This window comes from Antechinus flavipes, chromosome 6 (assembly GCF_016432865.1).
Source record: "Antechinus flavipes isolate AdamAnt ecotype Samford, QLD, Australia chromosome 6, AdamAnt_v2, whole genome shotgun sequence".
NCBI classification, from domain to species: Eukaryota; Metazoa; Chordata; class Mammalia; order Dasyuromorphia; family Dasyuridae; genus Antechinus; species Antechinus flavipes.
The window spans coordinates 157,527,631-157,544,917 of NC_067403.1; the positions used below are offsets into that span (position 1 = coordinate 157,527,631).

Below are 17,287 nucleotides of genomic sequence, written 5' to 3' on the forward strand. Positions count from 1 at the left end.
CTTTTCTTTTTCCCAATGAGAGGCCTTATGATAGCAGGTAGCACCCACTTCACCCCCAATGAGAAAAGAGCAGAAGGATGATCAGAAAACATTAATAGGACCGCTCTGAAAGATATGTTAATACTATTACACACTTCAAAAGAAAAGCAAGCTCCATAAGAAATTCACAACTTCACATATAAGTCTTTCCTTTCATTCTACAGTATATGTGTGAATGTTCACTTTATTTTGTCAAATTCAGAATATAAAAAAAAAATCAGCTTACCTTTTTAATAGCTTGACCTGAGGCTTTTTTTGTAATAAAGCTTTCACTTACTCCAACAATTGCCGCAACCTTTTGTTCTGCTGAATTGAGGTGGTCAAACTATGTTTTAAGAAGGGGAATAAATGGGAAAAAAATCACAGTGAAGTTTTTTTTTTTCAAAATAAATTATTTATTATTATCTCTCATTACATCTACCATGTTAAAGAATTGCAAGTATTATTTAAGAGTATAACTATATTTTATGTACTCTTAGAACGAAAATCTTTGGGGATTATTAACGATAAAATAACATTACTAATCTTGCATCTTCAACTGGGTTTAGTTCTATAGAAATCTTAAACTTAACATGTCCAAGGCTAAAGTCATCATATTGCCAAAGCATTCCCCTCTTCCCCATTTCCCTATTATTATAAAGTTAGGGGGATGTCTGTTCCAACAATGTGACTGCCTCCCATGGCAGTGGCCACAAAGGCAGCGGAAGTAGGCATTCCGAGCTGGGTCATCCCAATTTTTGTCCTGCCAGAGGCCTTTGATGACTCCAGAAGAGACAGAGAGACTGATGACTTTGCCCAGCTTTACCTGGGAGATCCAATGCACGAGCAAGTCAAGATGTCACCTAGAATGTCATTGGTGCTCTTTGAAAACCAAGGCCAAATAATGACTTCACTCCTCCTTTGACAGGGAGACCCGATGGCACAAGCCTCCCTCACCTAAAACCTGCACTACTTTAAGAGCCCACTGTTAGGTCTACCTGCCTCAAATTTCTTCCCATTCCAGGCCCTCCTCTATTAAGCCATCAAAATGATCTTCCTAAAACTCTTCAGGATCAAGTGTAAGATCCTCAGTTTGAGCTTTTAAAGTCCTTCACAGCCTAGCCTCCACCAAGGCTGACGTTGTAATTCCTTACCCAACTCTTCCTCTCTAGACTGTGCACTTTCACCAGGGGATAAGAGAAGGGGATTGCCCCATTTCTAGAATTCTCTCCTTTATTTCTGTCTTTAGTGTTTCTTCAAGTTTCAGCTCAAATCATATCTTCTGCATGAAATCTTTGATTAAGAGGGGCTTAAAGCCTTGTCTTGCACACTGCCCTAGGGAAAATTAGCTCAGCAATAATGGAAATTTTGACCAGTAACAAAGTGAGTTTTTTGGGCAAATGTGATTGACCTTATTTACTGAGATCCTGAAAACATGTAGCATGATCCAAGCCCCCTGCATTTGATTGGGTGGGCAACCACATCCCGTTTTTCTGTTCCTTGTGGTTAACTACTCACATAAACAACTAGCCCAGAAATTTGTATAAATATAGCTTTTTATAGCTTGCTGCTGACCCCTTAAAAATGAAGCCTGCTTCTGTTTGCAATAAAATCTGCCGTGAGAACCAACTTGCTCCCTGAATTTTTTTTTCTTGAGTGACCAATCCTCATCACCTTTCTTGGTACTTCCTAGTGCCTTCCCTCTGAAATTATCTCCAGTTTATCCTGTCTATAATTTGTCTGTACACAGTTGACAAGTATGTTGCCTCCTCTAATTAGATTCTGAATTCCTTGAGGACAATGATTATTTTCCCCTTATTTGTATTCCTGAATACAGGATCTGGCACAGAGTTGGTGCTTAATAAATGCATATTAATGACCTGAACTGACTACAGATATTGTTTATTGTTGGAATCCTTACAAAGTGTTAAGTCATTAGAATTGATAGACAATAATTATCTAATTTAGCATGGTTCATTATGATTGATCTGATCCTACAAGGAGATGTTATGGGCCAGAACTTGAAACAAGATACTAAGTGGAATTGAGGAGACAATGATTAAATCTAGTTTAGCATTGATTTAATCCTACAATAAATAATAGTTTCCCAGTGATATAATGATTGGTGTGTACTCAGTGAACAGCATAAAAGCAAGAAGCTCTCAGGGCCAAAGAGCACTCTGGGAGATTGAGAGCTGGGAGTGAGTGGAGGCGATAGTTATGAAGATTCAGAATCAAGATTCAGAGGGAGCTGGAGGAAACAAAGGACAAGCTGCAAGAGCTCTTGGAACCAAGGAGGCAGAGAGACCCCTAAGAAAGCTAACCTAGCCCAAGGAAAGAGATAAGACTTGGAAGGAGAAAATACACGTTTGGATTTTATCAGCTGGCTGCATTTGGAGTGATTATTACTTTGAACTAAAACTAAGGCTGCCTCCAGAAAACCTCCTTGAGAAACCTGCTCCCAGAGAACGATCATATATTATATAAAAGAAGAACACCATAGTTTATGTCATTAGTGAGGTCAGGAGACTGTGGAAAGCAAAAATAAGCCATGAATGAGCATATATGTTTTAGTGCTTCTTTTAAAAATAACAAAAACTATACTGATAATCTGCTAAAGTACCATAGTGTGTAAAATTGACTTTCTGAGTTTAGAGTTATGATCAGGAGACTTTATCTACCACATTCAATTTTTTAAAATCATAATTTGTATATAGTCACTACAATTGCCATAGTATATTAAATCACTATACAGCAAGTTACAATTTTTGGCTCTCTTAATATTACTTGCATTAGATCAATATTCAAGAAATAAATAATATTTCCTGAAATCACTTTATCATCAAGTTAGATTGGCTCAAAATGAGTTAATTTAGCATCATGGGAAAGCTGAGATAATTCAGTTCCAAGAAAATAAAGGCTTTTCTTAATAGTGTAAAGGATACACATTTCAGTATATAGATTTCTAACTCAGATACAGCTCAAAGATATAGGTGCATGTCAAATACAATAAAACAGCTCTTCTACCCTCCCAAGATTTCTAGGAATAGTAGCATCTTCAGGTGTCCACATGAGAAAGGATTACATCTAGTCTGGGAAGAGCCTTATTCTCCAGCTGGGTGAGGTGCCAGATCATCAGTGCAACTTTGCCCTGGATTATATTTCCAAGCCCTGTTTCACTCCCTGGGATTGGGTTAATTATTTTCTTTATATGCAACTAAAATACGCTGAAGATATTATTTCTTTAGAATACAGAAGATGAGTTAAAAATGACATTCACTACTTTAAACAGGAACCTTTATATACTCTATGAAGAATGGATTTTTATTTTTGAAGTAGCTTAAATAATGGAATTCCTTTTAAAATCATTCTTACTTGTCTGAGATATATCATCCAATCTGGCCGACACTGAGAAACCATATCATATGGAGTTGTTAGATAGATTAGATGAAGATAGCTTTCAAGTACAAGTCCTTCAAGGCCTTTCTTTAAGTCTTTGTAAAGAGTGCCACAATAAGCCAAATCTAAAGTACCTAAAAAAAAAAAAAAAAAAGGTATTACAAATGCTTTTAGAAAAAATGTTTATAAATTTTAAGTTTTATGCAAGTTTAAGTGTATAAACATCATTTCACTTAAGTATTAAGTCCACTTAAGCAAGCTAAAATTTTGAATGTTTTACAGAAGCTGATGAGTGGCTTCCCCCCCCCACCCCCCTTCAAAAACCAGTGACTTTGGGGGAGCTAGGTGGCACAGTGGATAGAGAACCAGCCCTGAAGTTAGGAATTCAAATTTGACTGGTGAACCCCTTTGATAACTGAGTGCTAGGAAATGCCCTAAGATGTATCATAGTACCCTAATTCTGGAATTCTACAGAACATGACTTTAAAGTAAATGTTTTAAAATAAATCTGAGATCTGGCCTTTTATCAGTATTCACCTGCTAGACTTGATCTCCTATAGGCATTTTAAAAATATTATGTCCAAAACAGAATTTATTTTCCCTCCAAAAACCACCTCTTAAAGTCAACCAGAACAGACTCTGAGTCATTCTAAAATCTTTGCTTTTCAATCTCATAACCAATTACCAAGTTCTATTCATTCTCTCTCTACAACATTTCATACTCTTTCCTGAAGCAAGGGGGCACTATGGCTAGAGTATTAGGCCTGCAGTAAAAAAGAGCAAAGTTCAAGTTCCATTTCAGACATTTATTTCTGAGTTCGCCAGCTGTATGTAATTTCTGTTTGCTTCGGTTTTCTTATCTGTAAAATGGGGTAATAATACCACTGCTTCCCAGAGTTGTTAGGAGGATCTAATGAGACACTAATTGTAAAGGGCTTAGAACACAGTCATTTCTATATAAATCTTAGCTATTATTATTATATTTCTCCACTTGCATAGCCAACTACCAGCCCAGTGATGGTCCTCTAAATTTCTCACTTGGACTATTAAAGTAGCCTCCTAATTTTTGTCCCTGTATCTAAGTTTCTTCCTTCTCTAATTTACTTTCCTCACGATCACCAAACTGATATTAAGACTGTGTCTGGGTCTCCCTTGCTCAAGAAGCTTCAGTGGCTCACCATTGCCTCTAAAGACATAATATAATATCATATATAACACACCTTTAAAGCACCTCATAATGTGAACCCAACTTATTTTTCCAAAGGTAATATTATCCTTCCTATGTCCCATATACTCGTACATTCCAGACAAATTTTCTTAGTTGCAATTTCAATTTCCCACTCCCAGTGTCTTTGCATGGGCTGTATTTAATTTTCATGAGCAGAATGTAAGTTGATTGAAGGCAAGGAATAGCACCTCTTAGGCTCTTTAATAAATGCCTGCCATAGTGGTCAGGTGTCTCAGCAGACAGAGCACTGGGCCTGAAGTCAGGAAGGTCTGAATTCAAATCCAGCCTCAGACATTCCCTAGCTGTATGATCCAATTTGCCTTAATTCACTGAAGAAAGAAAAGGCAAACCATTCTAACCCCAAATGTTGGACTCAACTAACAACAACAAAAACCGCTTGCTAAATTAAAACTCATATATTCCTTCTATTGCCAAAGTCTGCTTGACTCTTGAGACATCTCTCAAAGATACTTATTCTCTGACATATAACCCAGATACAAACCCTGAAAACTTCACACTTTTGTCATAGTCTGCTGATAGGGTCTGCCTGTCTCAATTCTCTCTTCCCCTCCAACCCATTTTCCATTTAGCCATCAAAATGATGATCTCTGGGTCTTTTCAGTTTTTTGCTTATGAGGCAATTGGAGTAAAGTGAATTGCTCAGAGTCACATAGATAGTAAGTATTAAGTGTGTCTGAGACCAGATTTGAACTCAGGTCTTCCTGACTTCAGGACTGGTGCTCTGTCCACTGTGGCACTTAGCTGCCCCCAAACTGATTTTGCTAAAGTGGTTTTCTATTGTCTCCAGAATCAAACAAAAAAAATCCTCTGGTGGCTACTGAAAGTTCACAACATAGCTCCCTTCTACCTTTCCACTTTTCTCATACATTACTTTTTGCCACATCCTATTTCATCAATGACCCTGACCTCCTGGAAGTTCCATCTCTCAGCTCTCAACTCCAGTCATTTTCAGATGCTCTCCCTTCTTGATCTCTGCCTCCTAGCTTCCCTGTCTTTTAAGTCCCAAATAAAATCTATCTTGGAAGCCTTTCCCAATCCCTTAATTCTAATGCCTTCCTTCTCTTAATTATTTCCTATTTATCCTGTATATAGTCTGTTTGTACATATTTATTTCTCTTAAACATGTGATCCTTGAAAGCAGGAATTGTCTTTTCCCTTTTCTAGTAACCCAGGTTCTTAGAATAGCGTCTGTCACATACTAAGTGCTTAATAAATGTTTAAAAATTGACTAGTTGTCCGAAGTACTTATTACTATGTAAGGCTCAAACTTTCTAAATCTCTTTTAACAGTCCCCTTTCACTTTTTAGGAAACTTCCATCATGGCACCTTTTGTGAAAACCCTTGGGCTTTGTGCCCCTACCAGGAAAAGTTTCTAAGAGTATCCAAGATTGAGTCTTTTGTGTGTATGAAGTAGAATTGCATTAAAACATTCACAGTATTTACTAGCACAACATAATTAAAATTTTAAAAATTCTGGTACAGCTAGCTCTTCATTTCTTTGTTATATTTACATAGTTAAAATATTTGAACATACATATATATATATATATACAAAATATGATATATAATTAACCATTATATAACTATTTTTAGATTAAATCAAGAAAACCATTCTATGGTCTCAAAAAATGAAAAGGTCTTTTATTACTAGTTTTTGAAACTCCTATTTAGAAATATTTTCCTTTCTTAATTCTTCTTCCTGGCTATCTTAGTTTCTTTTAAAACTTGGGTTAAAAATCATCTTCTAGAGAAAATCTTTCCTGTCTGACCCTTCACTTATATATACACACTACCACATATAACCAGACATCTATTTATATATACATTAGGCAAAATGTAAATATGAAGATATAATATTTATGTATATATATAAACATGTACAGTTACATGTACATATAGATACAATATATACTATTATATAGCAATATATATGCACACACATATATGTAAATATGTATAAATTTTAAAAACATAATTCTTTACATTTTGTTTTCTTCAGTAGAATGTAGGCTCTTTAAGGCCAAAGACTATCTTTTCCCCTTTGATTCTATCCATAGCACTTAACACAGTGCCTGGGAGCACTAAAAAATGCTTTTTGGTTGACCTACTTCTCTACACAGATATTCAGATAGATCCACAAATAAACAAATAAGAGAAATGAGGAAAAGATTATCTTCCTGATGTATGGATATGAGAAGAGTTCATGATGAAACAAGGGAAAGAAAACATCACAGAACAATAAACAGCTAATTCTGAATACATAAAATCGAAAAAGTTTTGCACAAACAAAACAAATGCAGTTAAAATCAGAAGAGAAAGAACTAAGAAAGAAATCTCTACAACAGATCTGATAAAGATTTCATATCCCAATCATAAAAAATGATTCAAATTTCCATGAATAAGTTATTTCCCAATAGATAAATTGTAAAAGGATATGAATGGACAGTTTTCTAAGGAAGAAATCTAAGCTATCACTAGCCATATAAACAAATGCTCCAAATCACTAATAGAGAAACAAAAATTGAATCGTTGGAAGAGCTGTTAACTGGTCCAGGCATTCTGGAAAATAATTTGGAAAACCAAAGCCACTAAATCAGACTTAATCTTACAGATATACCTCTAATAGGTCTATACTTTGAAGGAGGAAAGAAAAAAGAAAAGAAACCATAAGAACAAAAAATGTTTACATAAGTTCTTTTTGTAATAGCAACGGTTGGAGGGAAAAAAAAGTCTACCCATCTATTGGGGAAATGAATAAACACATTATGGTACACGAATATCATCCACCACAAGAAATGTTAAAATAGGAATTTTCTGAGGAATCTGGGAAGACTTCTAATAAATTATGCAAAATGAACTGAGCAAACCAGAGAATTAATACAAAGATAGCAATGTTTGAAAGAAAAACAACTTCAAAAGATTTTAGAGGTGTAATCAATGTAAAGAAAAACCATGATACTAGAAGACCAAAGATAAAGCTATTACCCATGTCCTACAAAGAGGAGATATACTCAAAGTCTAAAATAAGAAACATATATTTGTACATGGCCAATGAAGGAACTTGTTTGACTACACATATTTGCTGCAGAGGTTTCCTTTTCTTTCCTCCTTTCTTTCTTTTTATACATCTGAGAAGATGAGAAGTAAAATGGAAACAATAAATGCATGTTAACTGGAAAAATTAAATAAAAACAAAAAAAGATATTTGGGTCTGAAATTTTTCACCTAATAATAATCTCCCATACGAAAGTAAATAGAAAATCATTCCAGTCAGTTTCCTCGGTGTTCAAAGGATTTTCAAATAAAAAAGATTGCCATATTCTACTTAGATACAATAAGAGTCTCCAAGGCCCTTTAGAGGCTTTCATTAACCACTATTTTATTTAAAATACTTATTTTATTTTGTTTCCAAGATGTATTAATAACTTTAAAAACCTAAATTATTTAATTTTTAAAACTGAGAATATACAATATTCAGTTTCAACCAATAAAATTTAAAAGATTCTACTTTCTTAAGAATAGTAACTTTTAATAATTCAAAATGTTAAAAACAAATGAATACCTAATACCTTGTTCTGAAAACAAAAATTAATATGAACATGGAACTACATAGAAAATTAGCACACCAAATTTGAAATGCAAATTAGGAATGCAATTCATCCAATAATACATCATGTAATTCATACTTACCTTTTAAAGAAGCCTGTCCTAACTTTGTGATTTGTAATTCACATTGGGACTCTTCTTCGTTCTTACAAACACTTCTTTTTTGTAGAAGTCCTTTTTCCATTAGACTTGCCAGTGCTTTCCTACATATTTCCCAGAGGCTTTTTTCTTCAGATAAACCCTTTTGCTGAATGCCAAAAAATGTAGCACACATAAAGTGATATATGCCTTCAAGGTTTTTTGCTATCTGCAAAATGTTTGGAAATTAAATGAATATTTAACACACAACATCAACATACAAAAGTAGAATAGATATTAAGAGTACGACATATGCTACTTCAATTTGCATACAACACAGATGAAGATTTCATGCTTTAAAATATCAAAAGAAAAATTAAAACTGTTGGAAGAAAAAATTCATCAAGCTTATTAATCTTATTAATTTTATAACAAGATCCCCAAAGAGAAGTAATGTGGTTGAGGAAGCCTAGTCTTGGAGGCAGGAAGACCTGGGAACAAGTCCTATTTCTAATACATATTAACTGTATGGTCATGGACAAGTCACTCAATTTCTGTTTAGTCAACTCTAAGATTATTAATTAATTTAGTAGCCAGTGTGCATTAATGAAGAGAATTTCCACACTAGAAACTTCCCCAAACTTCCTCTATCCTCATCAAAAGCAACAAAATAAAATAAAACAAAAAACCTAAAATTCTTTTTAGTTGATATGAATAGTTCTCAAGAGAATTGCTCACTAATGATAAATATATGAAAGACTGTCAAATCACAAAGAGAAATGTTGAGATATTGAAATAATATAGGAAGGGCTGTAGGAAAACAAATACAGTGATGCACTACTAATGGAGATGTGAATTGGTCCAGCTGTTGAGGAAACATTTTGGAACTGTGCTTAAAAAAGTAATAAAAACATCCATATCAATTTCACCCAAACATCTCACTGCTAGGTACGTATCCCAAAGAAGTCAAAAAGCCCCATTCACCTTCCTTGCAGCAATCTTTGTGGTAGCAAAAGACTGGCAACAAAATAAATTCCCATCAGCTAGGAAATGGCCAACCAAATTATGGTTCATGAATGTAGATTATTATTGTATTTTAAGAAAAAAATGAACACTGCAGTGATACTACTACTATGTGTTGGAGCTGATGCATAATCAACTCCCAAGAATTGTTCCATAAACACTACAAATTAGGCACTGACATTGTCTCCTGTTTAGATTTAACATACAATGTACATATTTTTCAGAAAGTCAGTTCATTTATGTGCCCTTGCATATAGGAAAATGACCCAAGAAATTTTTTCATTAGTAATAATAAACTGCAAACTAAGAGATTCCCCATTCACTGAAGAATAAACTAATCATGAATATAACAATACCACTGCATCAAAGAAAATGATAAAATGGATAGCTTCAGGGAAAAAAAGTGATGACTTTAATCAATGCAGAGTGAAGTGCTCAAAATCAGGACAACTTTGGAAAACTTTAAAATTCTGATAAATGCAATGACAAAGTCCAGTGCCAGAAGACTGAATGTGAAGCATCCCAGAGTGGTGACAGATTTGAAATGTAGAATAAGACACACATATTTGGACAGAGATAAGGTGGGAATTTATCTTGCTTATCTAGGCAAATTACTACTATCTTTTGTTATTCAATGGTGGGAAGTAGGGAGAGAAAATGGTTTTTACTTTAAAAAGGTAATGAAATGAATTTTTTAAAAAACTCTTTATAACTAAAAGCATGAAAAGGTAAATATGAACTGATTAAAAATACAAGGGACCTGAAAAACAACATATACAATGACTAAAATGATGTATATGGAAGAACAAAAAAATGAAACTAAATTCTGTGTAATGATAATGACACCAAGCATAGTCCTAAAGTAGAACTGAGAAAAAAAAAAAAAAAAAAAACAAACAACACTTCCTTAATCTACTGTAATTTATGGGTCATGCATTATGTCAAGTGTTAGGGATAGAAAGTCAAAAATCAAACAGGTCTTGACCTCAAAGTACTTACATCCTATTAGGGCAGGCAGGTGGCAAAATAAAGAGAACACCAGGCCTGCAATCAGGAAGATCATTGTTCAAACCATTGACCTAAGGTTAGAATATTTATAATTTTCTGTTTTCTTCATATTCATAATCAGCTTTTTTTCCCCACAGTATTTTCAAAGCTCTATTTACTCTTTTCCCTCTGAAAAATATTTATCAGTAACTTCTTAGCTTTCCCAGAAATCTCTTTCAGGTCATTCTACTATACTTTTCCATTGACATAATGGCTCTAATTATTTCCATAAAACCATCTTTGATAGATTTTGTTTAAAATCATTCATAGAAAACAGGTACAAGCAAACTGTTACTATTGGCATTGCTAGTAATTGTTGGTTGTATTTTTACTACTTTTAAACTCTTCCCCACTCCCACTTCTCATTCTCATCTTTCTTCCTTTTTATCTGTTTTCTTTTTACCATTTAATTCTTCACCTAGACTATAATTTATTCTCTTCATTAAGCATCCATTAGCACTATTTAATCATACCTATCATAGGTCTGGTCTGAGATTTACCAGGTTTTAAATCAGGTTTGAGACTGGAATGAAATGAGATCATGGTAGACTAAGATGGGGTTCTTAATACCTTAGATGTGTCATGAAAACTTATGGTTCCCTTGTATGATTATGCTTAATTTTACTGGCTAGGTTATCCTTGTATATAAGCCTTTAGTTTTGCCTTTTGTAATAATGTATTACAAGCTCTCCTCTTTTTTACTGTCAAAACTGCCAAGTATGGTGTGCTCTAGATTTTGACTATAATGCTCCTAGGAGTTTACATTTGGTGTTTCTTTCAGGAGATCAATGGTAGATTCTTTTTACTTTCATTCTGTTCTCATTCTAAGAATTCTAAGGGGTTTTTATTTTACAATTTGTTAAAATATTCAATACAAGGTCTTTTTTTTTTTGTTCAGATAAAATAACAATTCAGATTATTTCTTTTTGCCCTATTATACAAGTCAGAGTTTGTGATAGATATCTTATATTTTCTTGTGTTTTTTTTTTTAACTTTTGCTTTTGTTTTAATATTTCTTGTTTTCTTGTTGAGTAGCTTTTTTCCTCTGGCCCACTTCAATTCTGAGAACATTCAAGCCTTGGATGAGGGTTTCCTTTTGTTCTAAAGTATCCTTTTGTTGTTTTGTTTTTTTCCCCCCAGAAACTAATTTACATACTATGATCTCTTTTTAATGAAGTCATTGGTTAAGAAATTTCCACAATGTTTTAAAAATCAGTGTTATTTTTCATCTTACATATCATTTTCATTTCCAAATATATTCTTTCCTTTTCCTCTAATCAGCAAAACTAATCCACTATAACAAAGAATAAAATAAAATAAAATTTGAACAAAACTAATCAATTCACTAATGAAGTCTGTTGGCATATGCAATATTCTGTGCCCATAGTCTCCTACCTCAACAAAGAAAAGAAGGTATAATGTCTGATCTCTTGAAAGACAAACTTAATCACTGTAATGACAGAACATTCAGTTGGGGCTTTTTTGTTCTTTTCATTTACATTATTATTGTTGTACCTTAAGTGATTTCCCTGGTTCTCTCTCTTTCCCTGTATGTCTTCTCATATTTCTCCAAATTCTTCACAGTCATTTTGTCTCACAGTAGAGTAATATTCCATTATATTTATGTATCATAATTTCTTTAGCTATTCCCCAAACAATAAACAATGATTAAGTGTTTATCAGGTGTTCTCTTTCACTTTAATAATAAATTCTAAAAATGTGCCAGGGAATTAAAATCAAATCACTAATCTACAGTTCCTACATTTTCAAACTCAATAGTTTGATAAAGAATGAGTAAGAGAATGGATAAGTATCATGTTCATCAGGAAAGTATTAATATATAAAAATCTTGAATTACTTGGTTTAAAAAAAAATTCATATATACCTTTAGCCCAATCAATGACAGGAGTAAACTTTGAATTCCTTTTGTGATTTCTTGCCCAAGATGGCTATAACAGTTCTCCAGAGGACTGTTTACTAAATTCAGTACCTATAAAATAAAACTACATTACACTTAGTGTTAATTTTATTATAGAAACTGCAACTCTAGCTAAGAAATTCTATTGCTACTCTTTTTTTTTTTAAAGGGGAGTAAAAAGTATATAATGTTCATGAAGCCTTAATAAATATCATTTGGATTACAAGTAATTAAATATTTATGAATCTCAAAAATAGAATCTCACAACCTATTGTGAACAACCTAAGGCAGAAAAACTCAGAATCTCAAAACTTAAGAATTTTCTGTATATAAGGACATTACATTACCAGGTGCTTGTCTTTTTCTTGTAATATAAGGATACTTTCACCAACAGTATCTATTCCAGCTCGACCAGCTCTGCCAATCATCTGTTGATACTGATTCCTCTTTAAAAATTGTGTTGCAATATAGGGTGCTCTCAAAATAACTCTATGGAATCAGATAAATGGATTAACAAATAATCTTCACCTGCTATTAATAGAAATATTTAAGTTTTTTTTAAACATGTTATTCATCTTTTCAATATATTATCCAATGAAGTTGTAACATAGATATCAATTAAGGAAAACTAACTGACAAAGTAACTACATGTAATTGTATAGCAATTTTAAAAAGATCCTTGTATTCCTCAAAAGTTTATCCAAATTCAAACTAGATTATTTGAGTCAAAAAGTAAATATCACACCGTCTCCCCCCTCCCCCTTACTCCCGCAAGCATAAGATGGGGATAAGCAAAGTTGGAGAAAAACTATTACAAAAGATAAAATAGATAACTTCATCCCATGAAATTAAAAGGCTTTTTTATATATGAATAAAGTTAATGGGTCTAAATTAAGGAAAGCAAATGACTGGAAAAAATCTTTATCTTAAAAATATCTGATAATGGTATGACATTAATGCTATATAGACAACTAAATAGAAATAGAATAAAAACGTCTCCTTTAAATAAGTGGTCAAAGAATTTGAATAAATCATTCTCACAAGAAATGCAAACTATTAATAATCACAATAATGCTTTAAGTCACCAATAAAAAATGTTAGGTATTGGATCCATGATTTCAAGGGTCTACGGAATGATAAATAAACCTCTTCTATTGATGTACATCAATACTGACTCTAGAAGAGAAGGCCATATAGCCATTAAGTGTCAGAAGTGGGACTTGAACTCAGAGCTTTGGAAGATCTGGGGTTAAATACTGTCTCTAACACATAGTGGCTTTAAGTCACTCTTGGTGTCTTACGCAATTCCCTAAGACTAAAAATTGCAGAGATAGTGCCAACTTGCACTGACAGAATGAATTGCTTCACTGGAAGCTCCCCCTGCCATGGAAAAACAGGCTCAAATCCCAATCTTTAGTCCTAATAATCAACATTTATACATAAAGTACTATACAGTACTTTAAGGTTTGGGAAGAGTATTATAGACATTATTTCTTTGGATGCATAAAAGAAATGCAAATCAGATAATCCTGATATCTCATCTTGTATTTAACCTAATAAAATGGCAAATTTGGGAATAGCTATTGTTAGCAGGGTTTTAAAAGAAAAGTTTATCTTGTTAGTAGAGCTATAAATTAATCCACCCATTCTAGAAAGTAATTTGGAACTATACAAAATCTCCTTTTGGTCAAGAGATTTCACTGTGAGAAATATAACCCCCCAAAAAGACAAAGACAAAGGAGAAAGGTCTCAGATACAACCAGAATATTTGTAGCAGTATTTTGGTGCAGCAAACAACAGGAAAGAAAAGATATAAACACTGATTGTGGAATGGCTAAATAAATTATAGCACATAAATATAAAGAAATATTACTATTCTTCAAAAAAAAACTAATATAAAGTAAGTAGAATCAGGAAAACAATATGGACAATAACAATAAAAATGGAATGAACAACAAAAGTAGTGGTATCAAACTCACAGAAACAGATACCTTTGCATAATGACTTAAAAAACCCCAAATTAACATTATGTTGGATTTTTATTTATTTCCTTAAACATTTTCTAATGTATTTTAACTGGGAGTTTTACAGGTTGAATTTGACATCTATGTACAAAAAAAATAGAAATTAAATATATTAAAATGATGATGACTAAGGTTTCCTTCAAAGAAAGGGCATCAGAAAACATCTCAGTTTTTATTTGCAAAAGTGAGAGTATGTGGGTATGAAACATTACATATAATGTTATATGTTTCTCCCAAATGTTGTTACTTTAGCTCAGCTTTTTGTCTCCTTTCTGAATTATAAAGAATAGCTCTCTGGGAGTAGTTGGGGAAAGTAATAGGAAAAGGCTAAGTTAGAAATATACAAATACTGCAGTAAAATAGATTTTAAAAATGTTTTAAAGTATATGCTTCCACTTTAAATTAATTAAATTTTATATCTTGAATTTATTTCAACAAATGAACAAATCAAAATGACTTTAGAGGCCAAGAAGGCAGAGAGAAAGCAAGAAGTTGCCTGAGTTCTCCAGTTTCCCTCATAAACAACATTAAATCAAGTCTCTAAAAGAATTGTGGAGTGACAGAATTCATATAAAAAGAGTCAGACAAATTTCTAGACCAAGCTAACTTAGAACTTCAGGAAAGGTCGTCTCACTTGGGGAGGTCAGCCTGGTGATAGTGGGGTCTTTGCAGGCCTGTGGGAGGCTCTCAGCACAGCAGAGATCAGCAACTAAGGTCCCGCCATTCTGGCTCAGCAGCCCCTGGCACAGTAGGTCAGCTATGAGGCCTCTATCCCCAAACCTGCAGGCAAACTGCCAGCCCCAGGACCAGGGCACAGCAGGTACAACTAAGCCTGGCCACCTTAGTAAAGTGGCAAGCCACCAGCCCAAGAGGCCCTAGCACAGAAAGCCAGTGACCAGGTCTCTGGCCCCCTAAACAAGACACTTGGGGCACTGCTCTCTATATCCCAGAAGCAGAGATCAACTTAAAAAATGAGTAAAAACCCAAAAAAGACCCCTGACCATAGAAAGCTACTATGGCAATAGGGAAGCTCAAAATACTATATCAGAAGAGGACAACAATGTCAAAATGTTACACACAAAGCCTCAAAGGGGAAATGTGAATTGACAACAAAACTATACAAATAGGGGACTTCAGCTTTCCCCTGCTCAGAACTAGGTAAATCTAACCATAAAACCTCCAAAAAGTCAAGGAGGAGAATAACATTTTAGAAAAGTTAGATATGACAGATTGAAAGATGATAGAAAGGAATACACCTTTTTTTTTTCAGCAGTCCATCGCACCTACACAAAAAGTGAGCATCAAAACCTTACAATCAAATGCAGAAAGGCAGAAATATTAAATGCATCCTTTTTAGATTATGATGCAATAAAAATTACATGTAATAAAGTTCCATTGAAAGAAAGCTTAAAAATTAATTGGAAACTAAATAATTTAATCCTAATGAATAAGTTGATCAAACAACAACTATCAAAGAGAAATCATCAAAGAGAATTACAACAAAGAAACAACATACTGAAATTTATGGAATGAAGCCAAGGCAGTACAGGCAGTACTTACGGAAAATTTTATATCTTTAAATGTTTACATGACTAAAGTAGAAAAAGAACAGATCAATGAAGTGGGCAAACAATTTTAAAAGCTGAAAAAGAACAAATTAAAAATTCTGAAAATCAAAAAAGATTAATAAAATTGGAATTAAGAGAACTATTGAACTAATAAATAAAACTAAAAGCTGGTTTTGTGAAGAAACCTTTTTCATAAAAATAAATAAACCTTTGGTTAATTTTAAAAAAGGAAAAAGATAACTAAATTACCAGTATCAAAAATGAAAAGAAAGAATTTATCACCAATGAAGAGGAAATTAAAACAATAATTAGAAGCTATTTTGTGCAACATATGTCAAGAAATCTAAGCGAAATGAATGTTTATAAAGATTAACAGAAGAGGAATTAAAATATTTAAATAACCCTATTTCAGAAAAAGAAACTGAGTAAGCCATCAATGAACTCCCTAAGAAAAAATCTCCAGGACCAGATGAATTTGTAAATCAATTCTACCAAATATTTAAAGAACAATTAATTCCAATCCAATATAAACTATTTGGAAAAATAGGTGGAATTTAAATTCCTTTTTTGACACAAATATGGTGCTAATACATACAAAGGAAGAGCCAGAACAGAGAAAGAAAATTACCAACTTCCCTAATGAATATATTGATACAATTTTTTTTTTTTTTTTGGCTGAGGCAATTAGGTTAAGTGACTTGCTCAGGGTCACACAGCTAGGAAGTGTTAAGTGTCTGAGGCCAAATTTGAACTCAGGTCCTCCTGACTTCAGGGCTGGTACTCTATTCACTGCATTACCTAGCTGCCTCTTAATGCAAAATTTTAAAATAAAATATTAGCAAAGTAAATAAATATAGCAATTTATCACCAGGATGATACACTTATGATTGGGTGGGATTTATGTCAGGATTTATGTCAGGGTTGGTTCAGTATTTGGAAAACCATCAGCATAACTGACCATATCAGTAACAAAATCAACAAAAATCATATGATTATTTCAAAAGAAGCAGAGAAAGTTCTTTATAGCATCCATTCCTATTAAAAACACTATAGAGAGTAGAGGCATAAAAGGAGCTTTCCTTAAAATGATAAATGGCATCTACCTAAAACTATAAGCAAGCATTATCTGGAATGGGGATAAGCTAGAAGCTTTCCCAATAAGATCAGAAGTAAAACAAAGATGCTCATTATCACCACTATTACTCAATATTTTTTAGAAATATTAGCTCTACCAATAAGAGAAGAAAAAAAGAAACAGAAGGAATTAGAATAGAAAATGAAACCAAACTATCATTCTTTGCAAATAGTAAGATGGTATACTCTAAAGATCCTAAAGAATCAACTAAAAAACTATATA

At 33.2% G+C, this 17,287-nt stretch overlaps 1 protein-coding gene across 1 annotated transcript in view; it reads right to left on the reverse strand.

Moving 5' to 3' along the window:
* The window catches only part of HELQ (helicase, POLQ like), a 60,033-nt gene that overhangs the window by 19,454 nt on the left and 23,292 nt on the right, over positions 1 to 17,287 (reverse strand). Inside the window, exons 10-14 of the mRNA XM_051966236.1 lie at positions 12,686 to 12,827; positions 12,306 to 12,410; positions 8,357 to 8,579; positions 3,394 to 3,551; positions 266 to 364 (exon numbers count right to left, since the gene is read on the reverse strand). Coding sequence (XP_051822196.1) covers positions 266 to 364; positions 3,394 to 3,551; positions 8,357 to 8,579; positions 12,306 to 12,410; positions 12,686 to 12,827 — 727 coding nt within the window. The remainder of the gene's footprint in view (positions 1 to 265; positions 365 to 3,393; positions 3,552 to 8,356; positions 8,580 to 12,305; positions 12,411 to 12,685; positions 12,828 to 17,287) is intronic.